The sequence below is a fragment of the Gigantopelta aegis genome, chromosome 11, assembly GCF_016097555.1.
Source record: "Gigantopelta aegis isolate Gae_Host chromosome 11, Gae_host_genome, whole genome shotgun sequence".
NCBI classification, from domain to species: domain Eukaryota; kingdom Metazoa; phylum Mollusca; class Gastropoda; order Neomphalida; family Peltospiridae; genus Gigantopelta; species Gigantopelta aegis.
Window position 1 is genome coordinate 21,447,882 of NC_054709.1, and position 17,119 is coordinate 21,465,000.

Genomic DNA, 17,119 nt, shown 5'->3' on the forward strand with positions numbered 1-17,119 from the left:
TCGCCACATGGCCTCCTCACCTGGCTAAGGGTGTGTATAGGCGTACCGATCGAGGACCGTCGCGCAGAAGTATTACGTAACAAGTTGCCCATCTGGACTAAGTGCAATTAAACTGCACACGGCCCTCTAACACAAGTAAAATCGCCTCAGGCGAAAACAAATTAAGAGCATGTACCGTCACAAGCCTAATGCATTTGTGTCAATCAAAACTTTGTCAAGGAATACTTAATCAAGGTTTTTGGACTGGTAACGATATCTAATGCGCATTATTGCTTAATATCAACAAGTATATTGGTATATTTAATTAATAAAACGGTGAACATATAACGGGCGCAGCCATTTGGTCCATCCCACTGAATCACAACCAGTCATAAAATCACAAGCAAACAAATAAAGTAACTGTACTCAGTTTTCTTACCTGTATTTCTATTATCAAATTAATAAAAACAAGATTTTCAAAAAATTTAAATTATTTTTTTTTTCATTTTCCTGCATTTCATCTCTTCCTCATCTTAGTTTTTTTTTTTTCTCTCTCCTCAGACTCAGGCACGAGTAACAAAATAATATGTGCATATCTTTGAAAATATGTTTATGTATATATATGTATGAGTGTATGGATATGTATATCGATATGTACGTGAGTATGTCAAAAACACTGTGTAAGTTAATGATTCAAGGCTCCCCATCATTGACAGTGTCATATTGATCTGGGGCAATAATAATAAAATAAAAAAAGTATATTATATTAAGCACAATCTGGATTGTAACTACGTTTGTTTTGTGATTTACCGTGCAACATGCAACATGCAACATAGAGGACAAACTACTAAACAATTTAGCACCCGTCTTAACACTTACAGACATGGCATTTTATATATTAAGCAGAGCCGGTTTCTCCTAATAGCACATGCAGCACGTGCTACCGGACCCGCGCTTCAGGGGGCCCCGCGGTGATGTGTACATTTATTTTCCCTGGGTCATTTTTCCCCTCTCTCCGAGGGGGTTGTAAAATATATATCCTGGGAAGGGGGAGCCGTTTTTTATTTGTGCTGCAGACCCCTCGGATCCTTAAACCGGCTCTACAGAATGAGTAGATACAGACTTTGTAAGAGCAAACAAATCCAGATCGTAGTTAATTAGTCTACAGCCTTCTGTTGCACTATTGGATCAAACAGATGCGCAGTGATTGACAAGAAAAACAAACTGCCTACAAAACCCAGCATTATAGAGAGGCGCCCCTGGACTTGGAATCGCCAGGATACGTTTTTATATTGCCAGACTCAGCAGACGCTTAACTTTCCCTGTTTAAATACTTTTTTTATTTTATTATTATTATTTTTTTTTTCTTTTTCTTCTCTGGTAGAATCGTTGGCCCTTGGGCCTAATTTTTGATGGGGGCACCGAGACTGGAGGGCACGACGGTTGGGTTGGCCGGGGGGGGGGGGGTGGGGGGGTGCTGGGTGGGTGGGGATACTCCACCGGAAGATGGTTAGGGCGGTAGGCGTAGGCGGTTTTGGCCGTAAGGGGTGTTAGGTTTGTCCGGGAGACTGCCCCCCCCCCCCCCCCCCCCGGAGCCTTCCCCGGTTTCGGCCACACCGAAGTCCCCAATACGATGGGTGCCCCTAAGTAAAACATATTTCCCTATTAAAAAAAACTTCCTGTGACTGAAGCCTAACCTCCTAGTCACCTGCCACCCCTATTTTGAGGGCTAATTAATATATTTAAAAAACATTTTAAAATATATTTATATTTAGGACTGCCCGATCTAAATTTGCGTTACAAATTGTTAGTTGTTTGCTGTATATTAAATATTGTTTGGAAAAATAACGCACAAAATTAAATATTGTAAAGTCCTTTTTCCCTCTTTGTTTAAATATCAAAATTGCCCCAGTAATTGTTCTGTCCCAGGTTGGACTACTGGCATCCGGTGGCCGAACCTGGGATAGACATGCTCGAAACCTTCGTGGTATAGGAGCATGAAAATATTTTATTGATTGATTGATTGCCTACAAAACCATTTTTGTATACCTTTAACACATTAGCATAATTTTGTGGCGAAAAGATCCGAGAAGTCCCGACTTTGTTTCTAATGTTTGATGACGTCTTCCGAATGGCGACGTAAAGTCATTGTACTGTTACATCACCAGGGTAACATATTGCAATTGTTGAACATGACTGCAGCCATGTACAGGTACCGTAGCTCGTACTTGATTAAATATAATAATATATAGCAACTATTATTAAAGATGATTATTAAATCTATTGTAGTTACACATTAATCAATGCCATATATATATATATATATATATATATATATATATATATATATATATATATATATATATATATATATATATAATAGATGTATAATTAACTCGTTCGTTCATTCGTTCATTCATTCATTCATTTATTCATTCATTTATACGTATTTGTGTACTGTCCTGGGCACACAACTCCGCTATCTGGGCTGGCTGTCATGGACAGTGGGTTAGTAATTAGTTGTTATTGGTTACTTTGTTAGTGGTTGGGCGAGATTTAGCTCGGTTGGTTGACTGCTCGCTTGAGGTGCTTGCATCGCAGGATCGAACTACCTCGGTGGACCCATTCATCTGATCCCCCCGCCCCCCGTGATATGTGCTTTCCTGTCTGTGGGAAAGTGCACATAAAAGATCCTTTGCTGCATTAGGACAAATGTAGCGGATTTCCTCTGATGACTACGAGTCAGAATAACAATATGTTTGACATCCAATAGCCGATGATTAATTAAACAATGTGCTCTACCGGTGTCGTTAAACAAAACAAACTTCTCGTTAGTGGTTAGTGAGAAAGAAGTCAATGTAATGGTCTTACATCTACCCATTGAGTCGTTTAACTCGCTCTGGGTGGGAGCTGGTACCGGGCTACGAACCCAGTATCTACCAGCCTTATGTTCGATGGCTTAACCACGACACCACCGAGACTGGTAGCCCTAATGAACTGAAGAATGTTAAAACTGTAATATGTTTCCACTCAAACAGTGGTTTCCTCGAGAGTTCAATGCGTATGCATTAAAACGACCACAATGGACAAGAATTTCAAATTCAAACTTTGACGTCACTATACTTAGATTTCGCATTAATATGATATAACCAATAGTAATTGAAATTATTTGTATGTAATTTTTGTGGGCATGTAACTGAAGGTATAATATTTTCCTTTCACAAGAAAAAATAATAACTTTTTTTCTATGCATGGAAAGTGTGTGTGTTCGTGCGTGCGTGCGTGTGTGCTTGCTTGCTTGTTTGCTTGTTAGTTTGTTGTTTGTTGTTGTTAGAATATTACTTGCTTTGTCGTTCCCAGCATGGGGCGGGACGTAGCCAAATGCTAAAGCGCTCGCTTGATGCGTGAATGGTCTAGGATCGATCCCCGTCGGTGGGCCCTTTTGGTGTATTTCTCGTACATACAAAATATCCTTTACTACTACTGAAAAAACAATGTAGTGGCTTTGACTACTAAGACTATATTATATCAGAATAACCAAAAGTTTGACATCCAATAGTCGAAGATTAATAAATCAATATGCTCTAGTGATTAGTCGTTAAACAATACTTTTTTTTGTTTTCCTCAGCGTTTTACTGTTAGTTACAGTGTTAGTTGTACCTATAGCCGGGCTTAGTGAAGAGAAGCCCGCGGATTCCGTGTTGGAGCCCCCAGAACTCCCGGAGCAGTGGCGAGAGTTTGATAACGAGCACGCAGATCTCGACTATGGTTCCACAGGCGAGTTTTCACAACTTCACTACTTATTGATGTTCCAATTATCGATTATAATGGAACATTGATTGGTTTGGCTTTACCGATGCGATAATCGATTAAAAAAAGCCTTAATCGATTGTATGGGAAAATGTTAACTGTAATTGTACCTCCAGTTTAGATGATGGAACTGACATAAATATCTTCTGCTTGGTGTTTGATTTCATGTGTCACACTATCTCTGCTTCCTTTGGGAAAGGTAAAAAGGCAGCCCCTACCCTAAATATTGTACAAGAATTTAACTTCGATGTATTATGTTTATGGGGTGATATACACCAAACGGCTACTCGTCAGAAACATCTATCACATTAATGCATTAATTACAAACATAGGGCTATTCACAAACACCATGAGAATTTGCCAGCCCAAGTAGGCACGGCAGAGCAATGGGGATGGGGGGGGGGGGGGGGGGGGGGGACTCTATTCCCCTCAATAATTCTGAATAAAAAATATTACTGGTAATAAATCTTCAGGCAGAGATCAATTAACGTGTAGAATGCCAGTAAATTGCATTTCAGGACATCTATTTTTCTAACTTTTACGGGAGAGCATACTCCGAACGCCGAAACTTTGCTCTGAGCCCTCGATCTCAGAGCCACCCCCCCCCCCCCCCCCCCCACACACACACACCCACACACACCAAGGTGTACTTGCTTCCGCTGTGCCTGCCAAGTGATACCAATTACGGCTCTGCCGCATGGGCTATTACCGTTTTTCAAAATCTGTTAAATGTAATAAATGTTAATCTCTTGTTATGTTCTCACAGATGTGAAGCCTGATTTCAAGAAGAAAAAGTATCCCGTAAAACCACCCGCTATGTCTCAAGAAGTCAACAAAGATGGTATGTGTCATTTCCGATCTTTGTCTATGGATGTCAATAACAATGATATTTCCAGGCCGGAATTTAGAGTTAATTAAGGTTAGGGTTGGGGTTAGCTTTTTTATAATATGTTGTGATACATTTTCAAATTTGTTAACTTATGTATATCGTTATATTTACAAAACGCCCAAAAATATATGGTTTTGTCTGAACAAACAAAGAAAAGAATTTGGTTTTTAAATTATGCCGTTATGTGGATGACAGTTCCTTGTTTTAGTCGTGATAGTGTAGTCATTAAACAATATAATTTGCCAAGTCACGACATTTGCATTATCGGCATTAATGTGATTCCCATCGGTGGGTCTATTAGGCTATTTCTCATTCCAGCCCGTGCACAACTGGTAAACCAAAGACTGTGGTATGTGCTATCCTGTCTTTGGAGTCATGCATATAAAAGCTCCCTTTCTACTAATGGACTATGTCAACGCTACGAAATGTTTGACATCCAATAGCCGATGATTAATAAATTAATGTATTCTAGTGGTGTCATTAAACAAAACAAGGAAGGAAGGAAGGAAGGAAGGAAATGTTTTATTTAAACAAAACAAAGTTTATCTTTTAACTTTTGTACGTGTATGTTTGTGATATTAGTTTGATGGGTCACTGCATGTTGAGGTGTTGTGTGTTACAGAGGCTGTTATTGACAGGCAGTTGACAAGAAATGAAGGGATGCTCATGGACCTGCGTGGCCGCCCAGAGCAAGCCAGTAGCCACCAGATTGATCCAGGTGAGTGTGCATCTACCAGCATACCAAACAACACCTGACTCACTCACGTCCAAGTGAACCTCACTTAGTGCTAGGAGTAGACTGTCAACTGTCACGACGAAGTGGCCAACTCGATGTACGCGTTGTAATTTCCCCAAATCCCGACTTACCACTGGTGCGCTCAGATTAAGCTACGGTCACACCGGCCTTAAGACGTCGTACGACCACCTGAGATGGCTGAATTTCGGATTCCCTACGATTTCCCTACGATTGTCTCACCCATCGTTTCCAGTGTGACCACACAACAGTGAACTAAGATTATAATATCGTAGCAGAGTCGGGGACAATCATAGACCCCATCTGACGACGTCGTAGCTCAGTCTGACTACCCATCTATGACTACCCTAGTTCAGCACAAAATTCAAGTACTTTCATTTTTTACAGGTACCTCATACATGTTTCAAGCACAAGGCTACTTGACACAGTGGTACTAGATGAAATAAAATTGCATTCATTCTTGGCCAGTAAACGTATAAACTTTAAAGTTTGTTTTGTTTAATGACACCACTAGAGCACATCGATTTGGTAATTCTAACATATAGTCTTAGAGAGGACACATGCTACATTTTTCCATTAGTAGCAAAGGATATTGTATATGCACCCAGTGTTTCTGCCAGAAAGAAATTTTTGGGTATGGCGCTATGAAATTGAATGTTACCACAGTCAATAGAGGATATGGAGGGCCTCCCCCAGAATGAAAATGGGTTAAGTTTAGCGTTAGGGTTAAGAAAATCATACAGTGATGATAAGACTAATTAATTTTGTGAAAAATTTAACTTTAAAAAAAATTAAATTTGAGTATGGCGCCATACCCGTTTTACCCTTTGGCAGAAACCCTGGCACCATCCCACAGACAGGATAGCACATACCACAGTCTATGGTGACAATAGGTGAAGGAGAACACTACATTAACGATACTGGCTTGGTTGTTTGTTACAGAAGCTGGCGTTAACATGCAGATGACCAAACACGAAGAACTTATGAAAATGGCGGCTCCACAACCCAGGGTGAACCGGATAGGTGCACAACCCAGGGTGAACCAGATAGGTGAGTGTGCTGACAATCCGGCACCATCCAAATAAGTGACATATTAGCGATTAGCGTAGAAAGGAGGGGGGGGGGGGGGGGGGGGGCAAGGGGCATGTATCCCCCATTTTTCTTGGTCCAGTAACAGCGATGGTCTATATATATTTATATGTGTGCGTGTGTGTGCGCCCCCCCCCCCCCCCCACACCCACACACTTTTTAGCACCTTCCTACGCCACTGCGTGTAAGACTTTAGCGAGGTCGTCATATCGGAAACTAAAAAAACAAAAGGTTGGGCTGAAATTGTATTTTTGACCAGTTTTGACGTTATGCAGCTTACAGACAACTTAAATTCATTAGAAAATTACAGTAATGTGCATGGTAGTTAACTTTTGACAAGATTGGTATACTTATTATGTTGTTCTTGGTTGTGTTCATGTGTTAATATGTACAACTTTCACTCGCTCGCTCTCTCTCTCTCTCTCTCTCTCTCTCTCTCTCTCTCTCTCTCTCTCTCTCTCTCTCTCTCTCTCTCTCTCTCTCTCTCTCTCACACACACACACACACACACAAATACTGTTGTACTAACTCTAACTTTGTCTCTGTTATTCTTGATTCTACATTTTAATGTTACACTTTTAATTTTTAATATTATTTTAGCTACTACTACAACTACTACTGCAAAGAGACCGGAAAACATTGAGGTAGGTTGATCTACATAACTTACAGCTGTTCGGTGTTTAGGTATTGATGAGTAATCATATGATAGGTTGATCTACATAACTTACAGCTGTTCAGTGAACAGGTATTGATGAGTAATCATATGATAGGTAGGTTGATCTACATAACTTACAGCTGGTCGGTGAAAAGGTTAACACTCTAAAAGTTGGTTTTGTTTAACGACACCACTAGAGCACATTGATTTACTAATCATTGGCTATTGGATGTCAAATTTTTACATTTATCCATTAGTAGCAAGGGATCTTTTATATGCACCATCCCACAGCCAGAATAGCATATACCACGGCCTTTGATATACCAGTCGTGGTGCACTGGCTGGAACGAGAAATAACCCAATGGGCCACCGACGAGGATCGATCCCAGCGCTTTACCACTGGGCTACGTCCCGCCCGACCCCTCTAAACGAGCGATGTTTCTGAACGTGTCCCTAGATCCTATAGTACAGACGAAACACAACAAACCTACATTTGGAATACGCATATGCATACTAACAGGAACCCATTTCAGAAAAAAATAGTCCACTGCCAGTTTTTGTCTGGCTGCAATATTTTATTACCCCTCCTTTCCATGTTCACTACAACATTACTGATTTTCGGCTAGGTTCGATCCTGACAAACATACGTAAACTGCACTAATAGTAATTATTGTCTTCTTTTCAGCGTATATTCCTCCTATTGATTTATCTCTCAGCTTCTACCTTCCTGACCCTTCTAGTATTACTAATTTTGAAGGTAAGGGCGGCTCAAGACTAATATTGTTTCCACATATGATTAAATGAGTGTGTAGTTGAAATGTTTACGAATCGTTCTACAATAAACAAACCGTAGCTTGCAAAATTAATGTTTTGTTACAATAATTAAATGGGCAAGAAAAAGAATCAGTCACTGTTGTCATGTACAGATAAGGCAATTCCAACGCTCGGGACAAAATGTTTTTGTAAGGACCTCGCAAACCTCGGCCTTACAAAAAACATTTTGTCCCTCACAACGGTGATAGATTCCTATGTCGTAGCCAGCATGAGGCAGGCGAGGCGCTTACTTCGTCTGGAATTTCCCCAGATTTATTTTATTTTTCCCATGACATTGATATTTATTTTACACCGGGGTGCTAGACAGAATAAATAAATAATAAACATGAATAAATGATCACGAAGAACCTCAAGTCGAAAGTAAACAGGAAATGCACTCGAGCGACACCTAACGATTACACGTTTTGTTTGCGAACACGCGTTTTGGTACGCTACGGTAAAAACGTGTGTGAACGCGCCACTCAGATTTAGTCCGGACTAAATTTAGCTCGTACCAGGTCCAGACTAAAAATGCTAGTGTGAACGTAGCTTAAGTTTTCAACTGTAATTCCATCAACCCGAACCCCCCACCCCCACCCCACCCCCACAAAAAAAAAAAAAAAAAAAGGAAAGAAAAAAGTGCTAATCTTTTGACGTCTTACTAGGACAAAAACGGAAAATGCGCGACATCATATTCATCGACGTCAAACCAAAATATAACCTTACATTCTACAACCAAAATGTTTACACAAAAACAAGCACGGCGGAGCATCGGGGGGGGGGGGGGGGGGGGGGGGTTTTGGGGGGATTCTAGCCACCCCATAATTCTGAATCAAAAATATTAGGCTAATGGAAGTAAATCTTTAATAAGGCAGAGATTAATTTTACTTACAGACTGCAGGGAAATGCATTTCAGGACATCTGGGGCCGTATGCATGAGGAGCGGATAAAACTATGCGCGGATAGCGGCTAAACATGGATTGCTAATCGCGTTTAAATTTATTAGCTTTTTGATATGCATAAAGTTAAAGGTATTTTCTTATAGTCCGTCCCATCATTCTATAAAAATATGTTTTGTAAATAATTTCAATTTGATTTGACGCAAGAAGAAAAGTAAAAGTGTTTTGGAAATAACAAAAAGTGACAATTTTTGTGCGCAATTAAAAATAATAAATAAATAAAACTGTAATACATAGGCCTACCATAGTAAGAAAGCGACGCTTGTAGCGTTATGGACACCATTTTGGTTTTATTGACTGGTAGCCTTGATACGAGATAACTTTATTTTATTAATTTAACTCCAGGGTAGCAACAGGAAAAGAATTAGTTATCTCATTAAAGCAAGACTATACCAGTCCATAAAAACAAAATGGCGTCCATAACGTAGCAAGCGTCCCTTTCTTACTATGGTATTTATTACAGTTTTGTTTATTTCTAACCCGAATATTTTTTTAATTGCACACAAAATGTTTTGGGTTTTTTTACTTTTTATTTTTTTTTATTATTTCCAAAACACTTTTACTTTCCTTCCTACGTCAAACCAAACTGTAATTATTTACAAAAAAACCCAAACAATTCTATAGAATGATGGGACGGACTGTAAGATAAAGGAAATAGTTCATTAATCGTACAAGTTTTGGTGGAAACTAAACTTAACTGAAGGGCAATGTCACTACCGGTAGCCATCTTAAAACAGTTTATCAAACGGAAATTTATCCCAGTTTTATTTACAAGTCCATGGGATGTTTTCAGTGTGTAAGTAGCCTACACACACTTTGCTATTATGGAAATATTTACAGTAATTGAATAAATTATTTCTTACCGTAATTTCACTTGGAATCCATATTTTGTAAAGGTACAATTTTTTAATCACAAGGTTTTCTTCACACATTCAGGTGCATTAGTACTGTCCGAACCAAATTGTTAACAATTACAAAAAATTACTCTCCTACCTTTAATTACCGTTACATTTCTCCCAATGTTTGTCCACACACAAGTTGTGAAAAACCCCCATTACAATGACACAGCTTCCACAGATGAGACTGTAACGATATCGCCAGTATCGACTTTGCTGAGATAGCATAGGGCAAAATACATACAGTTTTCACCCGTCTGCCATTTTGCTTTTTTATGGAATATTCTTCAAGAGGGGTGAAAGCCTCCAAAGTACGTGACATAATTAATATAAAATCAATGATCTTTAGTGGTATATTTAAATAATACTTCTTTTTAAAAAATTAATATGACGTCATCACGTTTGCTTTTATATCATAACATGTTATGACGTTGCTAGAGTAAGTCATATCCTTTCACCCCTCTTGAAGAATATTCCATAAAAAGTCAAAATGGCACAAAATTACATGCGTTTTGCCTTATGCGATCTCAGCGAAGTCGATATAGGTGACATGGTTATCATCTAGTATGTGGAATATGTGTCATTGTAATGGTTTTTTCAAGATTTCTGTCTGGACAAAATGTGGGTAACATATAACGAAAAATAAAGGTAGGAGAGCAATTTTTCGTAGTTGTTAACATTTTGGTTCAGACTTTAGTTTAGTATGAAAAACAGTGATAATCTCCCATGAGCGTCAAATTTTCCAGAAAAAAAAAACCCATACAAAAAAACAACCACCAAAAAACAAGCCGCTAAGTCGTACTGCCACAAGTTCAGCCAGCTAACGTTTGCAGACAATTTGATTGGTTTCCAATCTGGCCAGCGGACGTTTTTCTGCTCGGTCTGGCTGAACGCAGCTGTGTTTCCGTTATGTTTTGACAAACGTCATATGTTTTCAATAGTTTCCATTGGCTGTCTATCATTTTGTGTCCTTGTTGTGGTAGTGTACGGTCTACACTCCGTGCAATAATTTACATCAAATTTTTCTTTTGAAAATAAAATTATAAAATGTTTCAAACTTGTAAAAAAATATCGAACAATCTTCAGAACAATAAAAAGTTTTAGCTGAAAACATATTTACATTATGTTCTTGTCATAGATTAATGTCTAATCCCCTTGTTCTACGTATCAAGGGAACCACAATTCGGATTGTCACCTTAAGTACTCTGACAGAGGTAGAGAACTATATATTTTCATAAAAATGTAACTACAGCAAACAATCTAGATTTGTACTAAATGTAAATGTACGTGTAAACAGGCCCCCACCAGAAATTACTAACAAGAACCTTGCTGTGAATGACATAAGAGGTAACCCAACTAGTGGTCCGTAATTTTTATTGTTCAGTGTAAGGATCACGTGGTATATTATCTAACTGACAGGTCTAATTTCAGCGTAGCAGACGATAACTATGCAGGTATTTCTAATAACTGGAGTTCGCTATGTGTGGCATTTTATTAGTACCAACAAAATGCATTAGCAAAAATTTATAACATGCACAATATTTATGGTATTATAATTAAAACGTAAAGTTTGTAGTTTGACTTGAAGTACTTTTAATATTGAGAGAAAAAAGGACACTTCGTTGTTTATGTTCAGGTTAATAGTGATGTAATATCTCACATAATCTCGCGATACATGCAGTTACAAACAAAGTATCGAAAACATATGTCGATCAAAATTATATGACGGTACGATATAGGCCTAATAAATGGCAGAGTTCCAAATATTACACAATACAAGAAAATATGTAAATAATTACTACTAAATGTAAAAATAAACACTATGTTTTGTCCAATATTAAACTTACTTGAGAAAAGTTCAGGTCACAGCACACAGCAGGCACGGCGGAAGGAAGTAGACATGGGGCCAGGTGACTGAGATGAGTGAGCAAAGCAACGTTTCTAGGGGGGTTCGGGGTATGCCCCCCATAACATTTTGAAAACTAGATTCCTTAAAATGCAGTTTCCTGCATTCTTACAAGTAAAATTCATCTGTGACATTCCATGTCAAATCAATCACTTTTAGGACGCACCGTCTCAGATTTTAATTTGGTACGCTGATAGTAGTCGATGAGAAAACCTCTGAACCAAAAGTTTAGGCTTCTAACTCAATTAATTGTCGAGATACAGGTATTTGAACTTTGACCTCGTTGAGGGTACCACCCATTTTCAAAAGGCTCTAACTTATTTATTAATAGAGATAGAGAAAACATTCAAATGGTTCATTAATGGTCTTCAGTAGACTAATATCATTTGTACACGAAACATTCGAAAAATAAAACCTCAGAAAGTTATAGTTCGACATGACCTTTGACCTTGACCCCAAAATATATCGTCACCAATGTTTTTTCAAAACTTTACTGGATATATCTAGGATATTGTAGAAGATTGTTTGAAAATTTCAAGCTGGGTAACCCATAACATCCAGAGTTACAGTTCATTGTATGTGAGGGGGGTGCAAGGTTTAACACTTTAGTTAGCCTGATGGACAAATTATTACTAATATAATGATGCAAATGCAGTATCAAAAAAAGGGGGACTGAAATTGATTCCTGCACAACTTTTCAAGTATGGTAGAACATAAAATAAATTTGATGTGTCAAAATAAACATCACTTGTCAATATCAAATCTGCTCAGCTTAACACCATTTAAAGAAGTTCTTTCTAGGATCAACATTCCCTCTATATTAATTAGAGAAGAGTCAGTTAACAAAAAAAACACCCAAACAATAATAAACCCCCCCCCCCCAAAAAAAAAAAACCCCAACATAAACACAAACCAGAATTTACATGGAATTTATTTATTTAATTTAAGAAATACTTTTTAAAGTCAGTAGAGTATACAATCGTGTATAATAATTCTCAATTATTTTAACAATGACCTGTTTTTAAAAATGATGTTTAATCTCTGCCTTAAGATTTACTACCAATAATAGGTTTGCTCCGTCGTGCCTGAGGGGCGGGACGTAGCCCAGTGGTAAAGCGCTCGCTTGATGCGCGGTTGGTCTGGGATCGATCACCGTCGGTGGGCCCATTGGGCTATTTCTCTCAAAGGCCGTGGTATGTACTACCCTGCCTGTGGGATGGTGCATATGAAAGATCCCTTGCTGCTAATCGAAAAGAGTAGCCCATGAAGTGGCGAAAGCGGGTTTCCTTTCTCCATATCTGTGTGGTCCATAACCATATGTCTGACGCCATATAACCGTAATTAAATGTGTTGAGTGTGTCGTTAAATAAAACATTTCTTTCTTTCTTTCCGTTGTGCCTGCACAGATAAGAAAGTTGTTGGACATCCATGACAATACATACACACATACATACTGTCGAACCTGTAAGCTATTTGAAATTTAAATATACTTAATTTTGATATTTATACATTGCACAGCTCAAATTTAAATTTGGAACTTTTTATTGGTGTTGATCATCAAATTAATTCATTTACCATTATTTGACACCCAATACCCGACGTATTCCTTTGTGCTAAGGTGTCGTTCAACATTGATTCATTGATTCATTCATATTGTTGTGCTCATCTGAATAGACTCAAGTAGTTTTACGTGCACAGAGCAAGATGTCATAGCGCACGCCTGTCTTGGGCGTAGGTTGTGACCACTGCCAGCTCCTTCTTCCGAGACAGGATAACAAACATATAAACGCCACCGACGACATATTTATAGGAACAAGAGGAACAATTGGTTAACATTAATTAGAGACCTCTCTGTAAAAATAAATAAATAAGGGGAGTGATTAATTATTCCCCAAACTTAGATCATAGGGAGCCATATTACCATATTGATCATTGATATTTAGTTCTGTTTTAGTAGTATTTTTTTAAAAAAGAGTGAAAAAAAAAGAGAGAAAAAAGTAATATGCTAAGGAGAGCGAAAAATCACTGCCATTGAACCATTCTTAAGAGGAGTGATGGGGGGGGGGGGGGGGGGGGGGGGGCGAGAGTGATTGCTCTCCTTAATTAGCAAGGTCTGTTATTGTTACTTTTTATTGTTTTATCATTTTTTTTTTCAGTGTTTGCTAGAAAAGAGGTGGAACAAAGAGGAATGTCACCCTGACCCTGACCCTGAACCTGTCCCTGACCCTGAACCTGAAAGGCCACGACGGAGATCAGTAACATTTAGTGAATACCTTCCAACTAGAAGGTCAGTTATGGAGTCCGAGGGAAGATACAATGAGGGTAATGGAATTGACACTGAATCAGAAGATTCACTAAATAAATATTATGTACGAGACGATGGTGATCATCTTATGGAACAAGTGGAGACAGAGTCGGAGAGTTCCGAAGAAGAGGTTGAAGAGGTTGAATCTAGTGAGGAAACTGAATGCAAAGAAAACGTGTCACAAAATTTTAAAGAAGAATCTGCAACTGAACTGCAAAATAGGCAACAGTATAAACACAGCCAAAAAGCCAAACAACAGACACTACACGTTTCTATGGAACAACCCAATATTGGACTGCCAGATAAGCAACAGTATAGTTGCCCACAAGAACCTAACATTGCACTGCCAGATAAGCAACAGTATAGTTACACACAAGGACCTAATATTGGACTGCAATATAAGCAGCTATATAATTACAAGCAAGAACCCAATATTACACTATACGCTTGCAGCCAAGAATCTGATAGAAGTAGCCAAGATAAGGTGTTATACAATAATAGACAAAAAGCCAATATTAGACTGAAAAATGCATATGCATATAAGACCTTGCAAAGGAACTACAAAGAGCCCTACATTGCGATCAATGGCAAGATATACAGGTGCTGGGAGGAAGTTGACACCGAGCCACAAGAGATAAAATTGTGTCGTTATGAAGAGATAAATGAAATTGCACCCAAATCTAAAGGCCGAAAATCTTTAAAGAAATTTAAATCATGCTTCATGAAACCTTGTGTGCTGGACTAAAGTGTAGACAGCAGACGTGTGTGCAGGGGGAGCATTTTGGGGATCCAACCCCATCCCTGCTCAAGCAATGTTTTGTTAATACATTTTCCAGGGGAGCATGTTTCGGCCCCCTCCCCCTATTAGCTCGCCAGTCTACACGCCCCTGCTAAGATTCCTGCAGACGCGCTTGAACCGGATCAGCCTAGTGTCAGCAGACCATAATTTTACAGCAAAAGGCAAACATTTTACAAGAATGGCTTCCAGTCGACATATAATAGGACTATATTGCAGGGAGTTTGATTCCCTCTGTAAAGTGACACTACCTCTCACACATTTTGTGTAAAGAAATTTTAAAGATTTCTGTTTACTACGTGTTAACAACACTACCTCTCTCACGTTTCACATAGAAAACCTTCCAATGTTTTTGTGTTCACAACACGTCTGTGAAACACCACCTCTCGCATGGTTTGCGTAGAGAAATCTTAAATGTGTTTGTGCTCACTACCTGTTCACAACACGTCAGTGAGGCACTACCTCTCACACGCGTTAAAAAATCTTAATATTTTTTCTGTTCATATACGTGTTCACAACACATCGAGACACACTACCTCTCACACGTTTCGCATAGAGAAATCTTTTTTAAAATTAGAGAAATTTCGTACAGACAAAGCTTCAACGTTTTTGTGTTCACTATATGTTCACAAAGTATTCGCGAGACACTACATGTACCTCTCACACGTTTTGTATAGAGAAATCTTCAACCCTTTTTTTTTAAATTATTATGTGTTAACACATCCGCGAAACACTACCTCTCACACGTTTCGCGTAGAGAAATCGTTTTTTTTTTGTGTTTTTTTTGGGTGGGGGTCACTTCTTGTTCACAACACAACTGGGAGATACTACCTTTCACACGTTTGCAGAAGAGAAATTTTCAAAATTTGTTGGGTTTTTTTTTAGTTCACTTCGTGTTCACAACACGTCTGCGAGACACTACCTTTCACACATTTCGCGTAGACAAATCTTCAAGGTTTTTTTGTTAGTTCACTACCTGTTCACAACACGTCGAGACACTGCCTCTCACACGTTTAGCATACTGAAATGTTAAATGTTTTTGTGTTCCTCGGCAAACAAAATAAAATGTCAATAAAAACATTATATAAATGTTTTAGCAAATGTTATAGTTATATTTTCAATTATGTTTTCATTAGTGTCAATGGGAAATGGTTTAACTTTATTATCCTGTCATCAAGTACCTATGAAATCGAAATACGCCAAAGCAATGCGTTAAAACTTATGGGATTTAGTGACATCATGTAATCCTATGACGTTGTATGACACGCAGAGGAATGCGGAAATATATATTTTTTATTCATAGACGATTTTTCATCAAGTATACTCATTGCTCACGATATCGCGGCATTTATATTTTTGCGGTTTAGCACGCGCAACGCCCCCTGGTGGCACGTTTATTGTTTGGTCATAAATTAAGAGAGAGAGAGAGAGAGAGAGAGAGAGAGAGAGAGAGAGAGAGAGAGAGAGAGAGAGAGAGATTTTACTGACACTCCCATGCTTATAAATTGCCCCAGTACTTAACATACACGCATACAATTCTGCGCCAGAACGCGGATCCATGGTGGACGTGCCTGAACCGTTTTGGATAGGGGCACGCGAAAATAGTTCCCAATCCCAATACAATTCTGCTCTGACAGCTATCAGACTGTCGTTTGGTTGTTGACAATCAAAACGAGGCTATACACAGTCACAGTATTACTATATTTAGAACACGCGACCTCAAGAAAAGTATGGAAACATTTAAGGGCCATGCCTATATTTATTAGCAATTTAAACAAAACACATAACTTTTAATATGTTCTATTCTTGCTTTCACTCGATAAATATTGATTATATAACTGTTGAATCTTACTAATATGATGAACACTTTTTTAAAATGCCCACACTGTCTTGCAGAATAATAATAATTATTATTACCGACTTTTCCATTGAAAAATATAAATATGTTACTACAATTGAAAAACGAAACGTTTTAAGTTGACTTTTCTTCGTTCTTGTGTTGAAGTTTGTTTACTATACATTATAAATGTATTTACAAAAAAAAAGCTCTTTTTTTTTACCCGTGCGATCCACCGTATTGTAACGTTTGCGATTTACCGCGATATCGTGGTAACCTCCCTTGGAAGGAAACCAGTGCTATGGTGTACTTCCATTAACTGTTTTAATGTTAGAACTGCATTTATTTGTCAACACAAAGGCATGGACATGATGCAGATATTGCAAAAATTGCAACCCAAGTATATTTACCTTCATATATGTCAGTGCAGT

General features: G+C 38.4%; 1 protein-coding gene across 1 annotated transcript; it reads left to right on the top strand.

Moving 5' to 3' along the window:
• Positions 1 to 2,147: 2,147 nt before the first annotated feature.
• Positions 2,148 to 15,940, top strand: LOC121385175. Its single transcript, XM_041515736.1, has 8 exons — positions 2,148 to 2,191; positions 3,608 to 3,756; positions 4,556 to 4,630; positions 5,301 to 5,396; positions 6,375 to 6,482; positions 7,122 to 7,165; positions 7,862 to 7,933; positions 13,907 to 15,940. Exons 1-8 carry the CDS (start codon positions 2,172 to 2,174, stop codon positions 14,798 to 14,800), a joined length of 1,458 nt encoding a protein of 485 aa, XP_041371670.1. The 5' UTR covers positions 2,148 to 2,171; the 3' UTR covers positions 14,801 to 15,940.
• The last annotated feature ends 1,179 nt before the right edge of the window (positions 15,941 to 17,119 follow it).

What these genes read in the sequence shown, in the direction of transcription:
- LOC121385175 (XM_041515736.1), top strand. Translation starts at nt 2,172, where the DNA reads ATGACTGCAGCCATGTACAG. An exon ending in ACCCAGGGTGAACCAGATAG is followed by an intron (nt 6,483 to 7,121) that starts GTGAGTGTGCTG and finishes ATATTATTTTAG; the next exon opens with CTACTACTACAACTACTACT. An exon ending in AGAGACCGGAAAACATTGAG is followed by an intron (nt 7,166 to 7,861) that starts GTAGGTTGATCT and finishes TCTTCTTTTCAG; the next exon opens with CGTATATTCCTCCTATTGAT.